The sequence below is a fragment of the Callorhinus ursinus genome, unplaced genomic scaffold (assembly GCF_003265705.2).
Source record: "Callorhinus ursinus isolate GAN/ISIS: 27379988/994484 unplaced genomic scaffold, GSC_fseal_2.0 scaffold1, whole genome shotgun sequence".
Classification (NCBI taxonomy): Eukaryota; Metazoa; Chordata; class Mammalia; order Carnivora; family Otariidae; genus Callorhinus; species Callorhinus ursinus.
The window spans coordinates 4665658-4685619 of record NW_027397063.1 but is presented as its reverse complement, the minus strand read 5'-3'; the positions used below and the strand labels follow the sequence as shown (position 1 = coordinate 4685619).

General features: G+C 35.0%; 1 protein-coding gene and 1 long non-coding RNA gene across 14 annotated transcripts in view; one reads left to right on the top strand and one right to left on the bottom strand.

The window, feature by feature from the left end:
- Nucleotides 1-6307, top strand: part of LOC141372489 (uncharacterized) — a 28318-nt gene extending 22011 nt beyond the window's left edge. Inside the window, exon 3 of the long non-coding RNA XR_012377753.1 lies at nt 6201-6307. This is a non-coding gene — a long non-coding RNA (uncharacterized lncRNA). The remainder of the gene's footprint in view (nt 1-6200) is intronic.
- SYNJ1 (synaptojanin 1) overlaps nt 1-19962 on the bottom strand; it is an 87841-nt gene that overhangs the window by 32045 nt on the left and 35834 nt on the right. For 7 of the 13 annotated variants that reach the window (XM_073891166.1, XM_073891175.1, XM_073891179.1 and 4 more), the window contains exons 8-15: nt 19723-19819; nt 18434-18603; nt 17291-17372; nt 14815-14967; nt 11826-11991; nt 9176-9199; nt 6256-6447; nt 4407-4491 (exon numbers count right to left, since the gene is read on the bottom strand). In XM_073891166.1, coding sequence (XP_073747267.1) covers nt 4407-4491; nt 6256-6447; nt 9176-9199; nt 11826-11991; nt 14815-14967; nt 17291-17372; nt 18434-18603; nt 19723-19819 — 969 coding nt within the window. The remainder of the gene's footprint in view (nt 1-4406; nt 4492-6255; nt 6448-9175; nt 9200-11825; nt 11992-14814; nt 14968-17290; nt 17373-18433; nt 18604-19722; nt 19820-19962) is intronic. The other 6 variants (XM_073891169.1, XM_073891176.1, XM_073891193.1 and 3 more) reach the window with 2 other exon arrangements.

Genomic DNA, 19962 nt, shown 5'->3' with positions numbered 1-19962 from the left:
GGGGCGCCTGGGTGGCTCAGTCAGTTAAGCAAACAACTCTTGATTTTGGCTCAGGTCATGATCTCAGGATTGTGAGATCAAGCCCCACATTGGGCTCTGTGGTCAGTGTGGAGTCTGCTTGAGATTCTCCTTCTCTCCCCTCTGCCCCTTCTCCTGCTCACTCACTCACTCTCTCTCTCTCAAATAAATAAAATCTTAAAAAAAAATAAAATAAAACAGGGTCCAAATAGGGCCCACACACTGCATTTGCTTGTTATATCTCTTGAATCTTTAATAGTTTCTCAACCCTTGCCACTCCATCCCCTTTCTAATGCTATTTTTTTTTTAAGAAGTTGGGCCATTTGTCTGTAAAATGTTCGACAGCCTGGATTTGACTGATGTGTCTTCACAGTATCTTAACTTGTCCCTCTGACTCTCACATTTGCTTTTAACTGGTTAATGTAGAAGCCTTAAGAAAGCCATTCAAATTTATTTATTTTTTTGGCAAAAATAACCTCATGGTTAGTGCAGTCCCCCTTGCATCAAAGCAGGAAGTACATAATCTCTGTGCTGTTATACTTGATCCACTGTGCAGACTTTGACAATCTAATCAACTCTTTATAATGAAAAGCTCCCCCATTAATCCTGCTAAGGTTTTCATATCTACTGATCACTGCCATTACTTCATTAGGGGCTGCACAACGTTGATTTTATAATTGCAGCATTCCACAGGCATTTGTACTAAGTTAGAATTCTTCTCTAAAGAACTTTACTCAACTATTTCATTAGTCTGAAACACAGTTCATACAAAGAAGGTAGCATAAATGCCTGGGTCTTTATGGATTTTCAGAGTAATAAGTTTGAACCTCCAAAGAACCCCCAAGGACCTCTAAAGGAGAACAAAAAAGTGTGTTCTCATAGTTCCAGGCTACACACATGATAAGCAGTAAGCCAGAATATGACCTCATGCCCATTTATCTAATCTAACACCGCCATACCACCTCCAAAATACAAATCCAACACATGGATTCTCTTCTACTACCTACCATAATCCTACCACTACAACCTGGATTCTGAGAAGAGAATGACGGCTTTCATCTCTTTATCCAGCTCACTTCTCAGGTCCAGTGAACCCTACCTGATCATTCCATTTAAGCTGTACCACGCCTCCAACTCCACATGCCTGATCCCCTTTACCTGTTTATTTTCCATTCCACTTGCAGTCTTCCACCACGCTACATACAAGCACACCTTGTCTTACTGTGATTTGCTTTATTGTGCTTCCCAGATACTGTTTTTTTACATATTGAAGGTCTGTGGCAACCCTGTGTCAAGCAGGCCCATCAGTGCCATTTTTCCAACAGCATTTGCCTACTTCCTGTCTCTGTGTCACATTTTGATAATTCTCACAGTATTTCAAACTTTTTCATTTTTATTTTATTTGTTATGGTGATCTGTGGTCAATGAAATTAGGACTAGCGGAAAGCTCAGATGATGATTAGCATTTTTTAACAATGAATTATTTTTTATTTAAGGTGTGTACACTGTTGGTTACACATAATGCCATTGCACACTTAGTAGACTACAGTATAGTGTAAACTTAATTTTTATATGCATCAGGAAGCCAAAAAATTCATTTGACTAAGTTGATTTCAATACTTGCTTTAGTGCAGTGGTCGAGAGCTGAACCTGCAATATCTCCGAGGTATGCCTGTAATATACTTACTACAGTTACTGTTTATTGTCTGTCTCTTTCACTAGAATAGAAGATTCATGCAGGTAGAGATTTTGCCTGTTTTATTCATGAATGTAACTTTAGCACCTACAGTATGTGCTCAAAAGATATTGGTTAAATAAATGAATAATCACCACTTTACTAAAGAATAATTTGATTAAGCTCTACTTAGACAATCAAACAATTTGGTACTAGGAACCATAAGAGTATGTTCTATTTTAAGACCTGAATATGTATTTTCAGGAAAGAGATTCAAAAGAGCAAAATGAATGAAATTGGACTTCTTTTCTACTTTCCTGTATGAATGTTATATTCACTTCAGCTAAGAAAAAAATTGCAATCGTTTGCAAGACTGATGACTATACCGTACTATTTCAGCCCGTATTTTTATTCTGAAAACTTAAAAAGGGTCATAAAAGATGGGCAACTGCTCAAGTTTAAAAGCAAGTATACTTTCTTAAAATAAAATACTTAAGCTTTAAGTTCCACTTAAGCAATTTGCATTTGTAATAAGGCTTCAGAACAGCAGTTCTCAAAGTGTGGTCTGGGAACATCCCTGGGGTTTCCCCAAACCCATGAGGTCAAAACTATCTTCATACTACTACTAAGATCTTTTGGTCTTTTTCACTGTGTTGACCAACATCTGCATGATGATGCAAGAGCAACAATGAGTAAAAGTGCTGATGTCTTCACATGAATCCAAGCACCAAATTGTACTAGGATTCATTAGTCTTCACTGTCATGCACTTGCAGTTAAAAAAAAAAATGCCATTTCATCTAAGAATATCCTTGTTGAAGCAATAAACGTCATTCATCTGATCAAAGTTCTATCTTTTTCATATTCTATGTGATGAATAGGAAATACACACAAAGCACTTCTGCTGCACACTGCGGCGTGATGGCTGGAAAATCATTGGATACTTTGTGTTGAGAGCTGAACTGCCACTTTTTTCATAGAAAACCATTTTTATTTGAAAGATTATTTGACAAAGATTTATTTGACAGATTATGGTTATTCAGACTTAGGTTATTTGACAAACATTTTTCAAATGAGCCTGCCTTTTTAAGGGAAACAACGAATAGTATTTCTTTCCAATGATAAATTTCCAATGATAAATTTTCCAATGATAAAATTTGAGTTTTCAAGCAAGAATTAGAATTTTGGAAAACTTGTATCTGCTACTGTGATCTTGATAGCTTCCAAATATTTGAAAAATTTGCTGATGACATCAGTAATGAGAATAATCAATATGATGCTTTGATATCATACAATGAAATGTGTCAAAATTTGGAAGATCTACATAGCTCAGTGAACTGGTATTTTCAAAATGACCAATACATGATGTTTCAAAATCATGCAAGGATAAAAAATAGACCGATGAAAGATACAAATGTAGGGATCCGAAGGGGTACATGCACCCCAATGTTTATAGCAGCAATGTCCACAATAGCCAAACTGTGGAAAGAGCCAAGATGTCCATCGACAGATGAATGGATAAAGAAGATGTGGTATATATACACAATGGAATACTATGCAGCCATCAAAAGGAATGAGATCTTGCCATTTGCAACGACGTGGATGGAACTGGAGGGTGTTATGCTGAGTGAAATAAGTAAATCAGAGAAAGACATGTATCATATGACATCACTGATATGAGGAATTCTTAATCTCAGGAAACAAACTGAGTGTTGCTGGAGTGGTGAGGGGTGGGAGGGATGGGGTGGCTGGGTGATAGGCATTGGGGAGGGTATGTGCTATGGTGAGCGCTGTGAATTGTGCAAGACTGTTGAATCACAGATCTGTACTTCTGAAACAAATAATGCAACTTATGTTAAGAAAAAAGAAAAAGAAGAAGATAGCAGGAGGGGAAGAATGAAGGGGTGTAAGTCGGAGGGGGAGATGAACCATGAGAGACAATGGACTCTGAAAAACAAACTGAGGGTTCTAGAGGGGAGGGGGGTGGGGGGATGGGTTAGCCTGGTGATGGGTATTAAAGAGGGCACATTCTGCGTGGAGCACTGGGTGTTATGCACAAACAATGAATCATGGAACACTACATCAAAAGCTAATGACATAATGCATGGCGATTAACGTAACAATAAAAAATTTAAAAAAATAGACCAATGAATTTTAGTATAATAGAACACCAAAAAAAGTTCATTGCTATGGTTTCAGATTCCATATTCAACTAACCATTAAGAAACTATTTGTTGAGCTTTGGTGTAGTATCAGAGAAGAAAGTATCTGAAAAGGCTACTAAATTATTTCTACTTTCAACTAAATATTTATGTGATTCTCTTCATATACTTCAACCAAAACAACATACTGCAATAGACTAATACAGAAGTAGATGTGAGAATTCAGCTGTTTTAAGCCAGATATTAAAAGATTTGCAAAGGGGGGCCTGGGTGGCACAGCTGGTTAAGTGACTGACTCTTGGTTTTGCTCAGGTCATGACCTCAGGGTTGTGAGACTGAGCCCCAGGTCTGACTCCATGCTCAGTGCAGTAGGCTTAAGATTCTCTCTCCCTTTCCCTCTGCCCCTCTCTACCCCTCAAATAAATAAATAAATCTTAAAAAAAAAAGGAAAAAAAAGCACCTTTACATATATTATCCCAATCTATCTTTGTAACAGCTACTTAGTTATCTGCCTTCCATGTCCCTCAACTAGACAATTACCTTGTTGGCTTACCTTGCATTCACAATGTTTCCAGCATTCAACTCGACCATTTCTTCAAAACCAATTGCAAATATATCAGTTGGCTTACTTCTTTTATCTACAATTAAGCGTCCAAGAAAAACTTTTAAAATGTAGCCTTAGTCAAATGGCACCCGCCACCCAACCCAGCACAACTAAGATCAACACCAGACCTCATAAAATTCCATTTTTGTGTTCTACGTTTAACCAAATTCAAATTATAGGCAAAAACAATGAATGGGACAAAATTACTTTAAATTTAGCTTCTATTCAGACCTCCTAAGTTTGCTTCTTTAAGACTGTTATTCTTAAAGATCCTTAAGTCCTTTCAGAACTCATTTTGAAGAATTATTGCTGAAGTCTGCACCAGAGAAACAAGCCACTTATCAAAGGTTGAAGTTAATAAAAATTGGGGAAGTAAAGGGATTCTTCAGAAAAGTCACAAAGTCGCTGAGAAATCATCTCAAATTTAAGATAACAGGAGGGATTTTTCACATTCAAATGTGAAAACCAGAGGCTTGACCTTTTTACTACTTCCTTGGTAGAAGAATCCAAGAAAATTAATAGAGATCCAGGGGTTAAGATGTACCCCTCTGTTTCAGCCATTTGCTCTCTCCTAACAGACAAGGAAGAAGAGAGAACAGAAGCTACTTGAGATAAGCAGCCCAGGGGTACTTGGGCGGCCCAAGTATTCAGAAATGAGGATAAGTAGCTAGAAAGGGCCTATAAATGGTATGGACTGAGAAACAAAACAAATAAAACTATTTACTGACTGCTATTAAGTGCAAGGATTATACATGCCTCATCTCATTTACCACACACTTTATAAGACAGTTTATTTTTGTCCTTTAGTTACAGACAAGATCCTGAGGCTTTGGAGAACCTAAGGAACTTGCCCAAAAATTTACACATAAACTGCAGTGTGACACAATGACGCCAGAACCTAACTGCCAGAGTTCAAATCCTGATTTTGCCATTACTAACCACGACCTTGGGCAGGTCACTTCCCCTGCTGTGTCTCGGTTTCCTCATCTGTGAAATTAGAATAATGATTGTGTCTATGCAGTAGGTCTGTTACGGGGAATAAATGGCTCGATATACAGTACTTACAGAATTGTGGTATTAACTGTTATTTTATTATTACTACTACTACGACAACAACTACAATTTCAAATTAGGTTCAATGTAAGTGAAAAGGAGCATTTTAAATAAAAGTCTGGGGAAAACCCCAGGGTTTAAGATGTGACTGACTACAGATAACTAAAAAAAAGAAAATCTGTATCTCACACTTCTTCCTATGCACCTCACCTTTATACATATTACTTGCTAGATGTGTACCATTTGAAAAAGGAATTCGAAGTGACTTTTAAAAAAAGAAGGCAGCCTCAAATTCATGATTCTAATCAAAATCTTAAAAGCATCCTCAGCTCAGTGTTTGGTTTGGGCTATTAATGACAACGAAGTTTTTCTAAGGATAAATCAGTACTGTTAAGTTATAGAGTGGCCAACAAATGTCACAACCAGTTTTGTAAGATTTTTCATAATCTACCCCCCAAATACTTCTTACCTTGGTAACTAGAGAACTAGATTTGAAAAATGGAACATACTAGGCTTAAAAAATTATCAGTTACAAAATAAGCTTGCTTTGTGTCAGTTTAAAAGAATAAGAACAGAACAAGTTTTTCTTATATGTGTGGTTACCTTTAAAGGTTTGGCCTTCATACTTACAAATCCAAGTTTTTTTTTATAAAGTAATGCATATTGTGATATGTTACATTTGTTTTATAGATTAATAAACCACAGCCAGGATTTAGTAAGTGAATCCATATTATAAAAAGCAGACCTTGAAACTCCTGGATGCCAGCCAACTTTGGTGCATCAAGAAGCCAGTCGGTAAGTGTCTGATTCTTAAAAGCTATACTGCGAAACTGCTTCCCACCATTCACGTTCCAGGTTCCAACACATACTCGAATTTTCTTGGGCTCTGAATACTTGTAGAAATTCTCACACATGCTCTTGAGTACTTTGGAAGATGCTAAGCAAAAACAAAACATAACAGAATCTTAGCTGCATTAAACCACTTTCAGAAATTGATTTTTATACCTCAGAAATGATGTATGTATGGTTAAGTACAATTATCATCAGAAGCACAAACAAGCATAAGACACATGCACAGCCCAACACGATGCAAGTGACCAACACATTTTTTTTTAAATTTGACATTTAATACAATTGTCACAGTAAAAGTGCTATTACACAATTATTGCAACAACACAAAACATGCAGAACAGTCCTGTTTCAAAGAAGCAGTACATTGTTTTATAGTGTACAAAACTAGAGACTCTACATTTTTAGGACTATAGCCATTGATTTTCATATATCTTTCATTTAAAGGCTGGTAAAAATATAAACCTTATTTCTTATTTCCAAACAAAAACATTTAAGAACATTGACATTTAAGATTCTAGCTACCGACAGGTGGCTTGATGAAAAATGGCTCCCTGACAAAAACATACATTATGTACGCTAGTGAGACTTCAGGGATTGAGGTCACTACAAAATTCTTCCCATCTTACTAGGAGTAGTAGCCAAAGTCCTTAACAATGGTGTACAAGGCCCTAAAGAGTCTGCATTGCTATCCTGCCCTCATCTGCTACCTCTTTCCTGTTGGCTCACTGCTCGGCCACTGACTCCCTGCTGTTTCAGTAAGAGGCCAGCCTGCTCCCACCACAAGGCCTCTGCACTGACTGTTTCCACACTGCCTGCAACATTCTTCCCTCACCTCCTTCGGCTCTTTAAGTTCCAGTGAGGCTTTTCCTGACCATCTTATTAAAATTTGCATTCTATCCCTAACTTTCCATATCCCTTCCTTGTTTTATTTTTCTCTATAGCATTTATCACCATTTACAAACTGTGAGTCTTATTTATTTATGCTGTAACTATCTGTCTCCCCTCTCAAGAGTGGAAATTCCATGGGGGCAGAAATGTTGATCTGTTTTGTTTACTGCAATATGTCTAGTCACTAGAAGAGTGTGCCTGGTGCATAGTAAGTGCTCAGTAAATCACTGTTAAATGAATGCTCAATACATTTGGATCCTCAATCTCTTTCCTGCATATTTTTTGACTACCATCTATCTTCCTTCTAAATCATATTTCATTTTGATTAAATTAAATTCTCGGCACTTAAAGTAGCTAGAACCTTAATAGGACCGCAATCTAAAAACAGAGAACGAACACTTAATTGGTAATTAATTGGTAAGAGAAAAAGGAAATCACAATGATTCTCACCTTTTACCACATTTTATTTTACTATTATTAATTATTTTATGATACTAAGATACAGCAGACTCATGACAGAATGAGAGTGAAAAAGGCAAATAACATTTTAGTATTATAATGAGAACAGTTTGACCAGTGACTCTCCCGTGGGAGCTGCTGTAGCTATATGCCCACCCCCACTGTTCCCAGGGACAGACATGCAGATTTCTAGCCCTCTTCCTATTTGATTTGATTAGTTGTAGAACGTGTTGGGTGGTAATGGAAGCACATGATTTGTTCCGGTCTGTTGGTGGGGTTAACTGAAAGCTGGCCGTACCTAGAGAATCATTCCCTATGACACGGTCTTTAACACTGCCATTGTTATGATGATGAAAACTGCCTCTGTGATCCATTCTATATCAAAACACAAGTTCTGTAATGATTTAAGAGCTTAAAATACTCAGCAAGACAAATAATGAATTGTGTGAAAACATGTTGCCATGTTGCGTGAACTAATAAAGTCAAATCAGTTTATACATGGAATAAAACATTTTTAAAATTTTCTAGTTTATTCTTAACTGGTTGGCACCTTAATGTGCAGAAAGAAATGAGTCTGTGTTCAAACAGATGTCCATTCCTAAATGCCATATCATTTCAGAAAATGGATTTCATTACATAACTCAAAAATATATTCAAGTGCTCTCTTCTTCCATCCTTCTCACAAAAATAACCAATAGTTTCTCAAAACATTCTGAACAGTAACTAAGCAAAACAAATTTTAAGTGATACCAAATCTTAAGTGAAGAAAGTTATCTTTTTCTGCTAAATTTCTGGCAAGAATTTAGCCTTTTTTGTTCCTTTTGCCACAGATTCATGTTTAAGGACAAGTTCATAGAACTTGTCCAGAAAAGGCAGGCATGAGATTCATAGGAACAGGAAATGGTCCTAATCACTTAACTCCTTTAACTTTGTTAGCAATCTTGACGCTTTTTAGAAGAATTCAGATCACATTTTAGTGCAGGCCTTATGGTTACAGAAAATATTTCCTCCACAGTATGAAAAAATAAGTCAATGCTTTTTCTAATATTATATGTGAGAAATGATGCAAAGTAGTCATCAATATCATAGACAGTACTCTGAAATTAATCCAAAATAGTCTTGTCTGGGTTTTTCCCATTAGTCTATTAAGAGTGTAAGGGAGAACACAAACAATGTTTGTTCAATGAAATATAAAAGTGAAATTAAAACTAGATGAGCTATATTTAATTAGAATTAAACATTTGCTGTAGGAAGACAGACGGCATTACATATTTCCTTCTAAATGAGGTACTTTAGTTTTCTCAACCTTAAATTTTTTTTCTCGGATTAAAACAAGATATCAATATATCCTGTTAGAATCTGAGGGTAAAATAAGAGAAAATTTCCATTTATATGGCTTTATTTATTTACAATATCAACTTTAGAAAAATTTGCTTTTATTTACAGATTGGTTTTCTATACTGTACCTGACTGTAATGTCTGTTCAGAAACTATGGATGCATCAAGAAGAAAACAAAGAATCATTAGTAAAACAACAAGTTACAATTAAAATCTAGAGTGTTATGACAATACATTCTAAGATGGCCTCACTTTTTTCTTTTAAGTCGATTTGATGACTTTATTTTTTCTGATGGCTATAGGACACCAAAGATTAAAAATAAATGACAATATCTGATGCAAACCCTCAGCATCTAAGAAAAATCCTACAATGACTCAGTGACGTCCAGAGTTTCATAATCAGGAGGTCCTTGGCCTGCTTTTCAGACTGCCCCTGTGTGTGTGTGTGTGTGTGTGTGTGTGTGTGTGTGTGTGTGTGTATGCATGCGTGCATGTGTATGCACAGGGAGAATATGAATCTGAAAACCTAAGGAGCTAGAGGATATTGAACACATGAAAGATACTACCTTAATATATACCTTTTAGTATTCTTTCTGGGACTCAGCTGATAAGTATAACCAGTTCAGTTATAACAAAACATATACATTCCAAAAAAAAATCACCATGCAGTGCAAAACTGTACAAATTCCCATAGCCACATAGCTTAGGGGAAAAACTGGCTTAGGGCACAACCCTCAAAACCTTCAACAGTGACACACCAAAAAAGATGGGAACCTAATAAAAATAGTAGTACAGTTTTACATTGTTAAACAGCTTGAGAGGTATGAATACTCCTTAAATATGGCATTTCATGTTGAAAAAGACCTGAAGTTTGCTTGTAGAAGTGACAGTGTCACACACACACACAGACACACAAAGAAGTGGGTGTCAGGAGGGGTGCAGCTTGTGAGTAAGCTGACCCTTGACCACATGGGTCTGAACTGCATTGGTCCACTCAACATGTGAATTTTTTTCATTAAATACAGTACTGTAAATGTATTTTCTCTTCCTGGTGATTCTCTTAACATTTTCTTTTTTCCAGCTTATTTTATTGTAAGAATACAGTATATAATACATATAACATACAAATATGTTAATCAACTCTTTATGTTATCAGTAAGGCTTACAATCCACAGTAGGTAATTAGTAGTAAGTTTTTGAGGAATTGGAAGTCATACATGGATTGTCAACTCTAGGGGGTGGGCACCCCAAGCCCGGTGTTGTTCAAGGGTCAACTGCAATTATGAATGATGGAAGACGGGTTCTCTGAAATTGGGATGGAAATCGGTAACACCAAGTGTGAATGGGTATGTCTCATAACATACCTGGGGAAGTGAGGTAGAGAGAGGTTTGAAGTGCATGCATTAAGTGTATGTTTTGTTTCTTTCTTTCTACCCATCTAAGTTCTGCTGGGTGAAACCATGCATAAACTAATGGGGAACAGACATGATGCCCAAAATGTTAACTCAAGAGCATCCATGTTGGGACAAATTCCCATTCTCAGAACAAGCATTATCGCAGAACTGACTATACTTCTTTTCAGGCTTATTTGACACTTAGGAAAATGTGCAGGGAAATTAAAAAAAAAAATGATCAAGTTTGGGAATTCTCAGCTTCCTTGCTTCTCTTCTTTCCTTCAATTGCTTACTTTCAACTGTTGTTTAGTCATGCCTCCACATCAAAGTAGGCACAGGCGGAAAGAAGTGATAAGATGCAAATCAGCTAAGTCTCCACTGCTGGGAGCCAGGAAGAAAGCCTGAAGTTAAAAGTAGTAGCCAAGATCAGACTTTGTTTTCTAGAGCTTTAGTAGGGTCTCAGCCCCCCAGCCTAGTAATAGATCTCTGAGGGGCAACTGTAATCAACTACCCCCAGCGACACACAGAATTCTGAAAGAATCCAAGATGACCTATTTGACCAAGTAATTATCCAAGAGCACGTTATTTGATGAGAACAATTTCTCTTACATGCACAGGGAAAACTGAAAGGTTTGGTGTGGGGATAACAGAAGAAGTAAAAATGTTCAGAATGTTGAAAAGTTAAGACAAAAAAACATGGAATTAAGGAAGTTAATTCATTAAGTTCTATAATGAGTCTTGAGTTTTCCCATGATACTAAATATGTACTCAATGACATGAGCTCAAATTCTTTCACTTTTAATAAAAGACTCAGTGAAAGATAAAAAGCCACCTTGAAAATCATGTATTTATGTCAAATATTAAATAGTGTCCAATAATAAGCAATATTTTAAATTATTAATATGATTTAATGCTTGTTCAAACAATAGAAAGACCAAGTTATAGAAATCTGGGATTAGTAATTAGCAAAATAACCAATATAGGTACTGTTTTTCTCAATAAATCATTTGTTTTCTATATAATCAGGTTATTGAATGTTCTATTAAAAGTACTAGCTGAATAGTCTGTGAAATCCTGCCTTATATAAAGTTAGCAATACTTAAACCATTTACCCCCTCAATCATGTCTATAAAAGAAAATATGCATGGGTCTCATTTTAGAGTTTAGTAATACCACTGATGATAAAAACATTCCAAAAGAGATCAACTTCCTTTAGAGAATGCAATTTTTAAAAAATTACATTGATAGAAATTTCTCCCAAAACTATTTTAATCAACTCAATCTAAAGAATATTTATGTACATAAATTTACATTTACTTCTTGGACTTTTAGAAGGGATATAAATAACATAAAAGTAATCAAAATATAAAGTAAGTATGCATACCACGCAAACTTCCTGTAGTTAAAAGTGCTCGAGCTTTGTCAGCTAAATCACTATTTAGAGTATTTCCCAGAAGTAAAACATCTATGGCCTCTTGCTTGGAGCTGTCAAAGAAGTTATTCTGAATCGTCCTAGTAACAGAACGAGCACCATCTTTTAACTTTCCAGCCTGTTGGGGAAGAAAAAAAGAGCATGGATTTTTGTTCCAAAGAGTGTTGATTTTACTCAGTAGACATTTTGAAACTTTAAACCAGTTTTATATGACTTTACTGCAATAAAAAGGACCCAATCATTCTATTTTGAGTATCAAATCATCATATTAAAATGGCTCAAGATGTCATTGTTTTTTTCCTTTTGGATAATAGCTCTGCACAAAAAGATGGAAAAAGCTCAATACCACAACCTCACCCACTAATGATATCGAGAGCTGTAAATGTTTAAAATTATTTACTATAAAGGAAATACAGTGAAGTGTACTTATTTAAAACAAGAACTTTACTTCTTACACTGTAACTTTTAGAACTGGGGATGGGATGGTGGGGGAAGCAGAGATCAAGGATATGGTGCACTCATATTCTCTTAGAAAAACTTCAAAGTACTTCAACAGTAGAAAAATAAAATTGGAATTGCTCCTAAATAACTTTAATATTAGTTAAAACTAAGACTGAACATAAGAATGAAGGACTAGTCTAAAAAGAAATTTATCACTATAGTTCATAAATATTAAATGCAAACTACAGTTTGTATATCTCAGGTCATTTTATTACCCATGTAAATATAAATAATAAACATGATAAACTTAGGCCAATTCCTATAGTGGAAGAGCTGAGTGTAACTTCTTTTCTGAGTACAGCTGAGACACAATGTTACGTTAGTTTCACATGAACAACGGTGATTAGGTACCACCTGTCACCGTGAAACGTTATTACAATACTGCTGACTATATTCCCTACGCTGTGCCTTTTATTCCCGGATGTATTCGCTCCATAACTGGAACCCTGTATTTTCTGATTATAACTTTTAATGAGCACCTATTTTACTTAGGCATGTTAGTTTCCATAAAGATTTCTTTTGACCTTATGAATTTTGATGTCTAAAAAAAAAAAAACCACCAAATGCTTCAGTTTGCAATATGCAATTTTCATTCCTTATAGAAATATCAGTAATTTGAGAATTAAAACGTTATTTCCTTCCACATGATAACACATACAAATGACATTATTTGAAAAGACACTCACCATTCATATTATCAGGCAATTAATCAAAAGGAACCCAGAGAAAGGAAAAGAAAGAGCAGTTCAGATGTTAGAGTTTAGTTCAATTCAGACTAGTATATTTAATATGTGAAATTTCGTTTCTATTATCTTAGAGACAAAAGACCACTGAAAATATATGTAACCTCTGTATATATACTGTCATAGTCACTGCAAAAACAAAAAGGCAGAAGAACATAAAAGAATATTTTAAGCAACAGTTGTAGAGAATCTAGTTTTAACAGTAAGAATGATATTTTCTCTAGATATTCTCTATTTTAAAGGAATAATAAATGAGGTTTAACAATTTCAGGTTTTCAAAAATAGGGCCCATTTAAGAAGTAAATATTTGTAAATGTCAACAAAATCATTTCTGTGGGGGCGCCTGGCTGGCTCAGTCGTTAAGCGTCTGCCTTCAGCTCAGGTCGTGATCCCAGGGTCCTGGGCTTGAGCCCGGCATCGGGCTCCCTGCTCTGCGGGCAGCCTGCTTCTCCATCTCCCACTCCCCCTGCTTGTGTTCCCTCTCTCGCCGTGTCACTTTCTGTCAAATAAATAAATAAAAATCTTAAAAAAAAATCATTTCTGTGATTTGAACAAAAGAAGTTTCGCAGGTAAGGCCAATCTCTGAACAGAGAGAGGCATGGCATTTTATGAGATATAGAACAGGAAGAAGATTTAGAAATTAAAAGAAGACCTAGATATGATGAATGGTCTTCAAAGAATTTCAGGTGCTGTACTGAGGAGGCTGCAGAACTATAAAAATGTTAAATGTCCTTATTTCTATACTTGAGGTTATCTGAAGAACTGTAGAAATTTGAAATGTTAATAAAGTCCAACTGAGAACAGGAGGCTTAAAAGGCAATATTAAGCATATAAAACAAGTCCCTCAATAAGTGCCAAATAGTAGAGGAGAAAGTGGTCTGTAGATAATAAGGCCAGCAATTAAAAAGTAATGATGAGGCAGAGAATTATTAGTAAGTTCATCTCTCACACTTCTTTTGTACATTTTGATAGCCTCCTTTTCAAGGTAAGACAAATAAAAGAATAGAAACTTAATAATCAAGCCCTAAAAGTGTTGGGCTCATAGGAGGTGTTACATAAATTGTCCAATGATTTGTTCATCCATTCACTATTTGTCACAATTCTATTAAACAGTAGGCACTACAAGTGCTGGGAACACAAAGCCAAATGTGATAGGACCCCTTATTAGGATGACTATGGTTAAAAAAAATAATATTTATAATCAAAATAAACAACATAAAATGTAAAACAGATATGTAAGGGAAACTCATGAAAAAAAATGTAAGCAATGCCTACATAGGCCTACTGGATTATATCACTAAACAACTAAATATGTCATCCTAATACCCCCCAAACCTAGGGAAATAACTCTCTTCCATCCAACCCCTGGTATGTGTTACAAAAGGAAGTGTTAAAGAGGACATAAAGGCATAATAAAACAAAATTCTGAAACAGATACCTAAAATAACCCAACATTCATTCATTCATTCATTTATAAATGGGAGCAGGGGGATGGGAGGGGAGGGGCGGAGGGAGAGAATCCCAAGCAGACTCCCCATTGAGCCTGGAGCCTGCAAGGGGGGGCAGGTGGTGCTCAATCTCAGGACCCATGAGAGTATGACCTGACCCAGGGGCCCCCCACCTACTAATTTAAAAGGAGATGATTTAAAATCTTATTAAAGGGATCTTTTGCAATGTTATGATAAATCTAGATCTACCTTAGCCTTTCCTTCAAGAGCTCCAGTCCCTGCGTATATCTTACTGATTGAATCACCGTTCACGGACCACATCGACCTAAAAACTTCTTGAAAGCGAGTCACCAACTGAGGCTTTTCAGCTAAGCCGAGAGCTTCCAGCTGTTTAGCTAGCATCTAAAACAGCAAAAGAGAAACTTTTATAAGTATATTAATACATTGTGATGTGACTTTTTAAGAACTACAAGAATCAAATAAAAATTTACAATTTATAGGGCTATGTGGGACGGGATTCTGAAAACCTACCAGTTTACTAGGTAGGCTGTGTTCTGTCCCACCATTTCACTTTTTAAAGTAAATACCACATCAGTGAAGCTTACAAATAGCTTAATATTCCCATGTAGCAATATTCCCACATCAGTGAAGCTTACAAGTACCTTAATATTCCCATGTAGCAATATTCTTTCTGGTTAAATGATAAAATTAACCTTATTAAAATGTCTCTATAAATCAGACTGGTTTACCTTGTTCACGAAAAGAACTAATTTTCTGTGCTCTATGGCATGCAATAGAGCACAGAAAAATATCTGCCTAGGTTATTTAAATATATATAGAAATAACTAAATTTCTTTAATGTTTGGATTGGGTTCTATACATTTGGGATTAAAATCAGGAGATTATGAGAAAAGTAGAGTTGCTCTTGAACTATCACAAAAATAAATAAATTAGTCCTCTTTCTAAATAAAGTCATGATCGTTTAGTGTATAAAGCCTATACTGGTAATGTATATAAAGGGGAACTGGGGGGAATACATCATGCAAGAATGCAAGGTCTTCAGGCCACCACAATTCCTTCATCTTTGAATGAACTTTGGCCTTTAAATCTGGCAGCCAAAACAATTCATAATCTTTACCCAGTCTATTTGTCTTATTTGGAATCCAGTCATGTTTTATGCCTTGCATTTTTACTTAACTCCTTCCCATTTGTGTTTCCTTTTATCTATAAGTATCATGATTATCCATATTTATAGAGAGATCAAAAACTAAAGTAATATAAAAAACACTAAACTAGGTTCATTTGGTTACCTATGGACTTATCCAGAGCTATTCTTCGTCAGCATGAATAATACAAAATTAGCCTCCAGTACTACCTCTATCATTTATAGCTCCCTCTCTTCAAGGAATTTGGCAAAACTAGTCTTCACTTCTAGTTTGGCTTTGCCTACTTTAGCAGTAAATTTTGTAATCAGTCAACCAATTGCTATATACAAGGGAGTACTCTCACACCTAGCTACCAACAGTGGATAGTCAGCTAAGTCAGATTCTGAGAACTAACACTTGTTATACTTTTAATGAAGACTGTCAAGTATTTCAATAAGTTTACTCTCAGAATCTAAGTAAACATATTCAGCCACTTAAAAACACAACTCAAAACAAACCCAAGCCATGTGATAAATGCCATTCAAATGACCAAATCCTGCTTTCAGTTTTCTTGTCTCTGTCATCATACCTTCTACATAAATTACATAAGACTCAATGACAAAATCTTTAAAAAGGCACAACAGTAAAATTTATTTAGCTACATGAAGAATACATTTCTGTAGCAGAGAATTCTACACACTGTGCTTTCGTTTTTGAGATAGAACCTCAGCTGCAAAGTAACTAATTAACCAGTGTCCTGGCCAAATTTAAGATCATTAACTGGAAGAAATAAGAACATGTTATTTCCTATTCCTGTTTTTTATAGTATTTGAGAACTATGCTAAGTTCCTATGTAACTAAATGAAGACCCACCACAGCCTTATGACCCCTACTATTGCACAATAGGAAAGAAAGAAAGCTCAGCATTGCTAGCGTGTCATATAGTCGAGACTATGTCTATATTAGACTGAATTTATGGATAGGTGGTAAAGAAAACAACTTTTAAACAAAGACTTTGTTACAGAAGCTGAATCTCATTCACTCTCATTCTCACTAATAATTACATTTTCACCAATCCTGTTTTTAGTAGCTGACTGATTTGAAAACACCATATAAATCGCACTGGGTTACAGACCGTCAAAAATATAATCCTATAGATGTGAAAAAAGATTCTCCCCAACTCTGAAGAAACTACACAAAGAGCAAAGGCCAATATATATATACACTATGTTTGTGTGTGTATGTATATATGTGTGTGTGTATGAATATAATTTTTTTTCTTCCAAAAGGCAAAAGAAGTAATTGTTGGAATAGCATAAATACCAGTTTTTAAAGGGAAAGTTAAGGAACAATACAGGGAAATATCAGCTATCTAAGGGAGTATTCGGAACAGGTAAAGGGAACATTTAAATGAAAAGGAATTTTGAGGGAGGGAAAACCCGTAAGAGAAGAAATGCCTTTAATGGAGCATAATTTCATTTTATGAAAAGTGACTAATGAGAAACATAAATATTACAAAAACATTTGAAAGAGGCATTTGATACAAGTCACATACATACATTTCAACTTATTTTTTTTACCTCTAAGCCAAGGAACGCCTGCACACTATTTGTTCTATCAAGACAGTCCAAGCAGTTTGTTCGAACTGTACCACTCTGGCATCTGCAACAAATTCAGTAAAGTTTAACAGCTAGTTTGAAACACAAATAATAAAGCTAAAACAAAATGAGAACAATTAAGGTGATTAAAATACAGCATCCACTTTTTACCCCCAACTTTTTATTACTACAATTTTCAAACACACAAAAAAGATGAAAGAATTTTACAGCAAACATCCACATACCCACCATCTAGAGTCTACAACTGTTAATTCTTTCATATATTCTTTATCACATACTTATTTATCTACACCCACTTATTTTTAATTAGGCCAGTAGTCAGGACCTAAATATGCATTCAAATTTATAACCCCATAGCTCTTTGCACATAAAAGATAATCAAGTGTTTATGGAAGAAATTTTAAAAGCCTAAGATGTTATCTCTACTGACCTCTACAAATTTCTATGGCATTGATACTAAATATTGCACAAATTGAAAAAACTGAAAGTTTGAGTTTGTTCACTAAAGTTTACCTCATCCTATACTCTGACCTTAGTTTTTTTAATACTTACTTTCCTCCTCTACTTCATAATCAAAAACTGAAGATTTAAATTACACTAAAGCAGACAATAGGCAATGTCTTTTACTTCTATTTGCATTTAATAGGCCTTACTGAGGTCAGGATATATTAAAATACTAGTTTTAAGAGAGAAGTGAAATAGCCTCACATATAATAGCATGAGATCTGGAGCCAGATAAATCCTAGTTCTAACACTTTTTAGTTATGTGTTTTGGGGCAAATTATAGCCTATGCCTCAATCTCCTCAAATGTTAATGGGGATAATAACAGAACCTATCCCTTCAAATGTTGTTACAGGTACATGTAAAGACTACGTACACTGCCTGGCTTATAATATGTGCCAATATAAGCTACTGTTACTATTACTTGTTCAATTCTAAAGAAAGAAAAACAAGCCTAAAATCAAGTATAATAAAGACATTTTATTTTATTTTATGATAAACTTTGGTGTAAAAAAAGGAAATTTAAGAGCTCAATGTTAAGAACAATTTTTACAATATAGCAAAGTTCCAACTCAAAGAAAAGAGAAACAGAGCAGTCAAACCTTTGAACTTCACTTCCATTGAAATAAAAAAATCCATAATCTACAAACTTTTGGACTTGAGGTTTAAGAACACTGTGTAATTTTTCTGCCTTTCCTCCTTTAACCATTTGATGATAGTCAAAATTCACCATCTGGATATCAGCAGCATGTTCAGAAGCTTTCAAGTGACTCTGAAAGTAAAAAGGCAAATACTCATCTAAATGTTAACTAAATACAACCTTATCAAGTAATGTTAAAATGGAACCTCACATTTTAAATTTAAACCTCAGCATGGTCCCCTGAAATCTCACTGATCTCACACGATGCATGCATCGATGCTGGCCATAAGATGGAAAATTATTTGCTGATATCCAATAACATCTTTTTGTAAAAGCTCACATATGGTCCCCGAGAGATTAGGTGACATAATTAACATCAGAGAACTTAAATAATATTCTCATCTGGTTTAGAAAATTAAAAATTATTTCTAACTACCAGCACTTCATTTTTTAGACATTTAATACCTGTATCTGTTATAGAATGTCAAAATAAAGTAACTGATTTAAGACAAAACCTATCAAAGACTGAAAAATTCATTTTTTAATACTTTCAAATGTTTTAAAAGTCATTCCCTAAAGTACAATCTATTAACAATATTTATTTCACAAGCCTAAAAACAAAATAGTCAAATAATTAAGTTACTTCCAGACTTCATGACACTGAACTTCAGAAAATGTTCTCTAACCATTTTGTTTGATTTAAGCTTTTAATCTTAAGGAACACCATCATTTATATTAATTCATTATTGATTCAATAAGTGTTTATGAAGAATACTTTTTTTTTTAGAAGTTGGACATATCTTTGGGTTCTTTTTTACTTGAAATATTCAAGTTTTCTCTCAAGAAGGTATAGCCTTGCATGTATACAAATGTGTTATTCACCATTTCATAGGTTTAAAACAATGACTGTGGTTTCTAGGAAACAGGCAAGGCAATGAACAGATGAAGGGGGAAACTGCCTGGTATCTTTATACCAGTGATAGATGAACATTTTTCAGAGAGGAGGATATTCTTCTGCTTCTCCACAGCCTAAATAAGTACATTTCAGAAAACAGCATCAATTGCTTTGAAAGCTTCCCATGATCCCAATTTCAGCAACATTACATAAAACTGTTTCTTAGTAGCCCAAAGAGTTAATGGTTCCAACAAGTACCCAACCTTTTTCTAGGAAGTAATTTCATTATTGTATCATATTATTTTTTAATATAATTTACATGTCCATGGGCCAGAAGAAAAAATGATCATGCCTACCTGGAAAGCCTTACTTAGCATATGTTCACCTTCCTTAGATCCAAGCAAATTTACTATTATTTGTTTACCATATAAATTCTTAAGTGTTCTAAAATGCCTATTTAGGAAAAAAAGAAATAAGCATATGTCAAGTGATAAGCTAATTTTTTTCAACAAACAGAAATCCATTAAATAGAACCTACAAAACTGTTTTCTAAACTCCCAGAATTGGCAAAACTGGATACAAATTCATTCCACCAA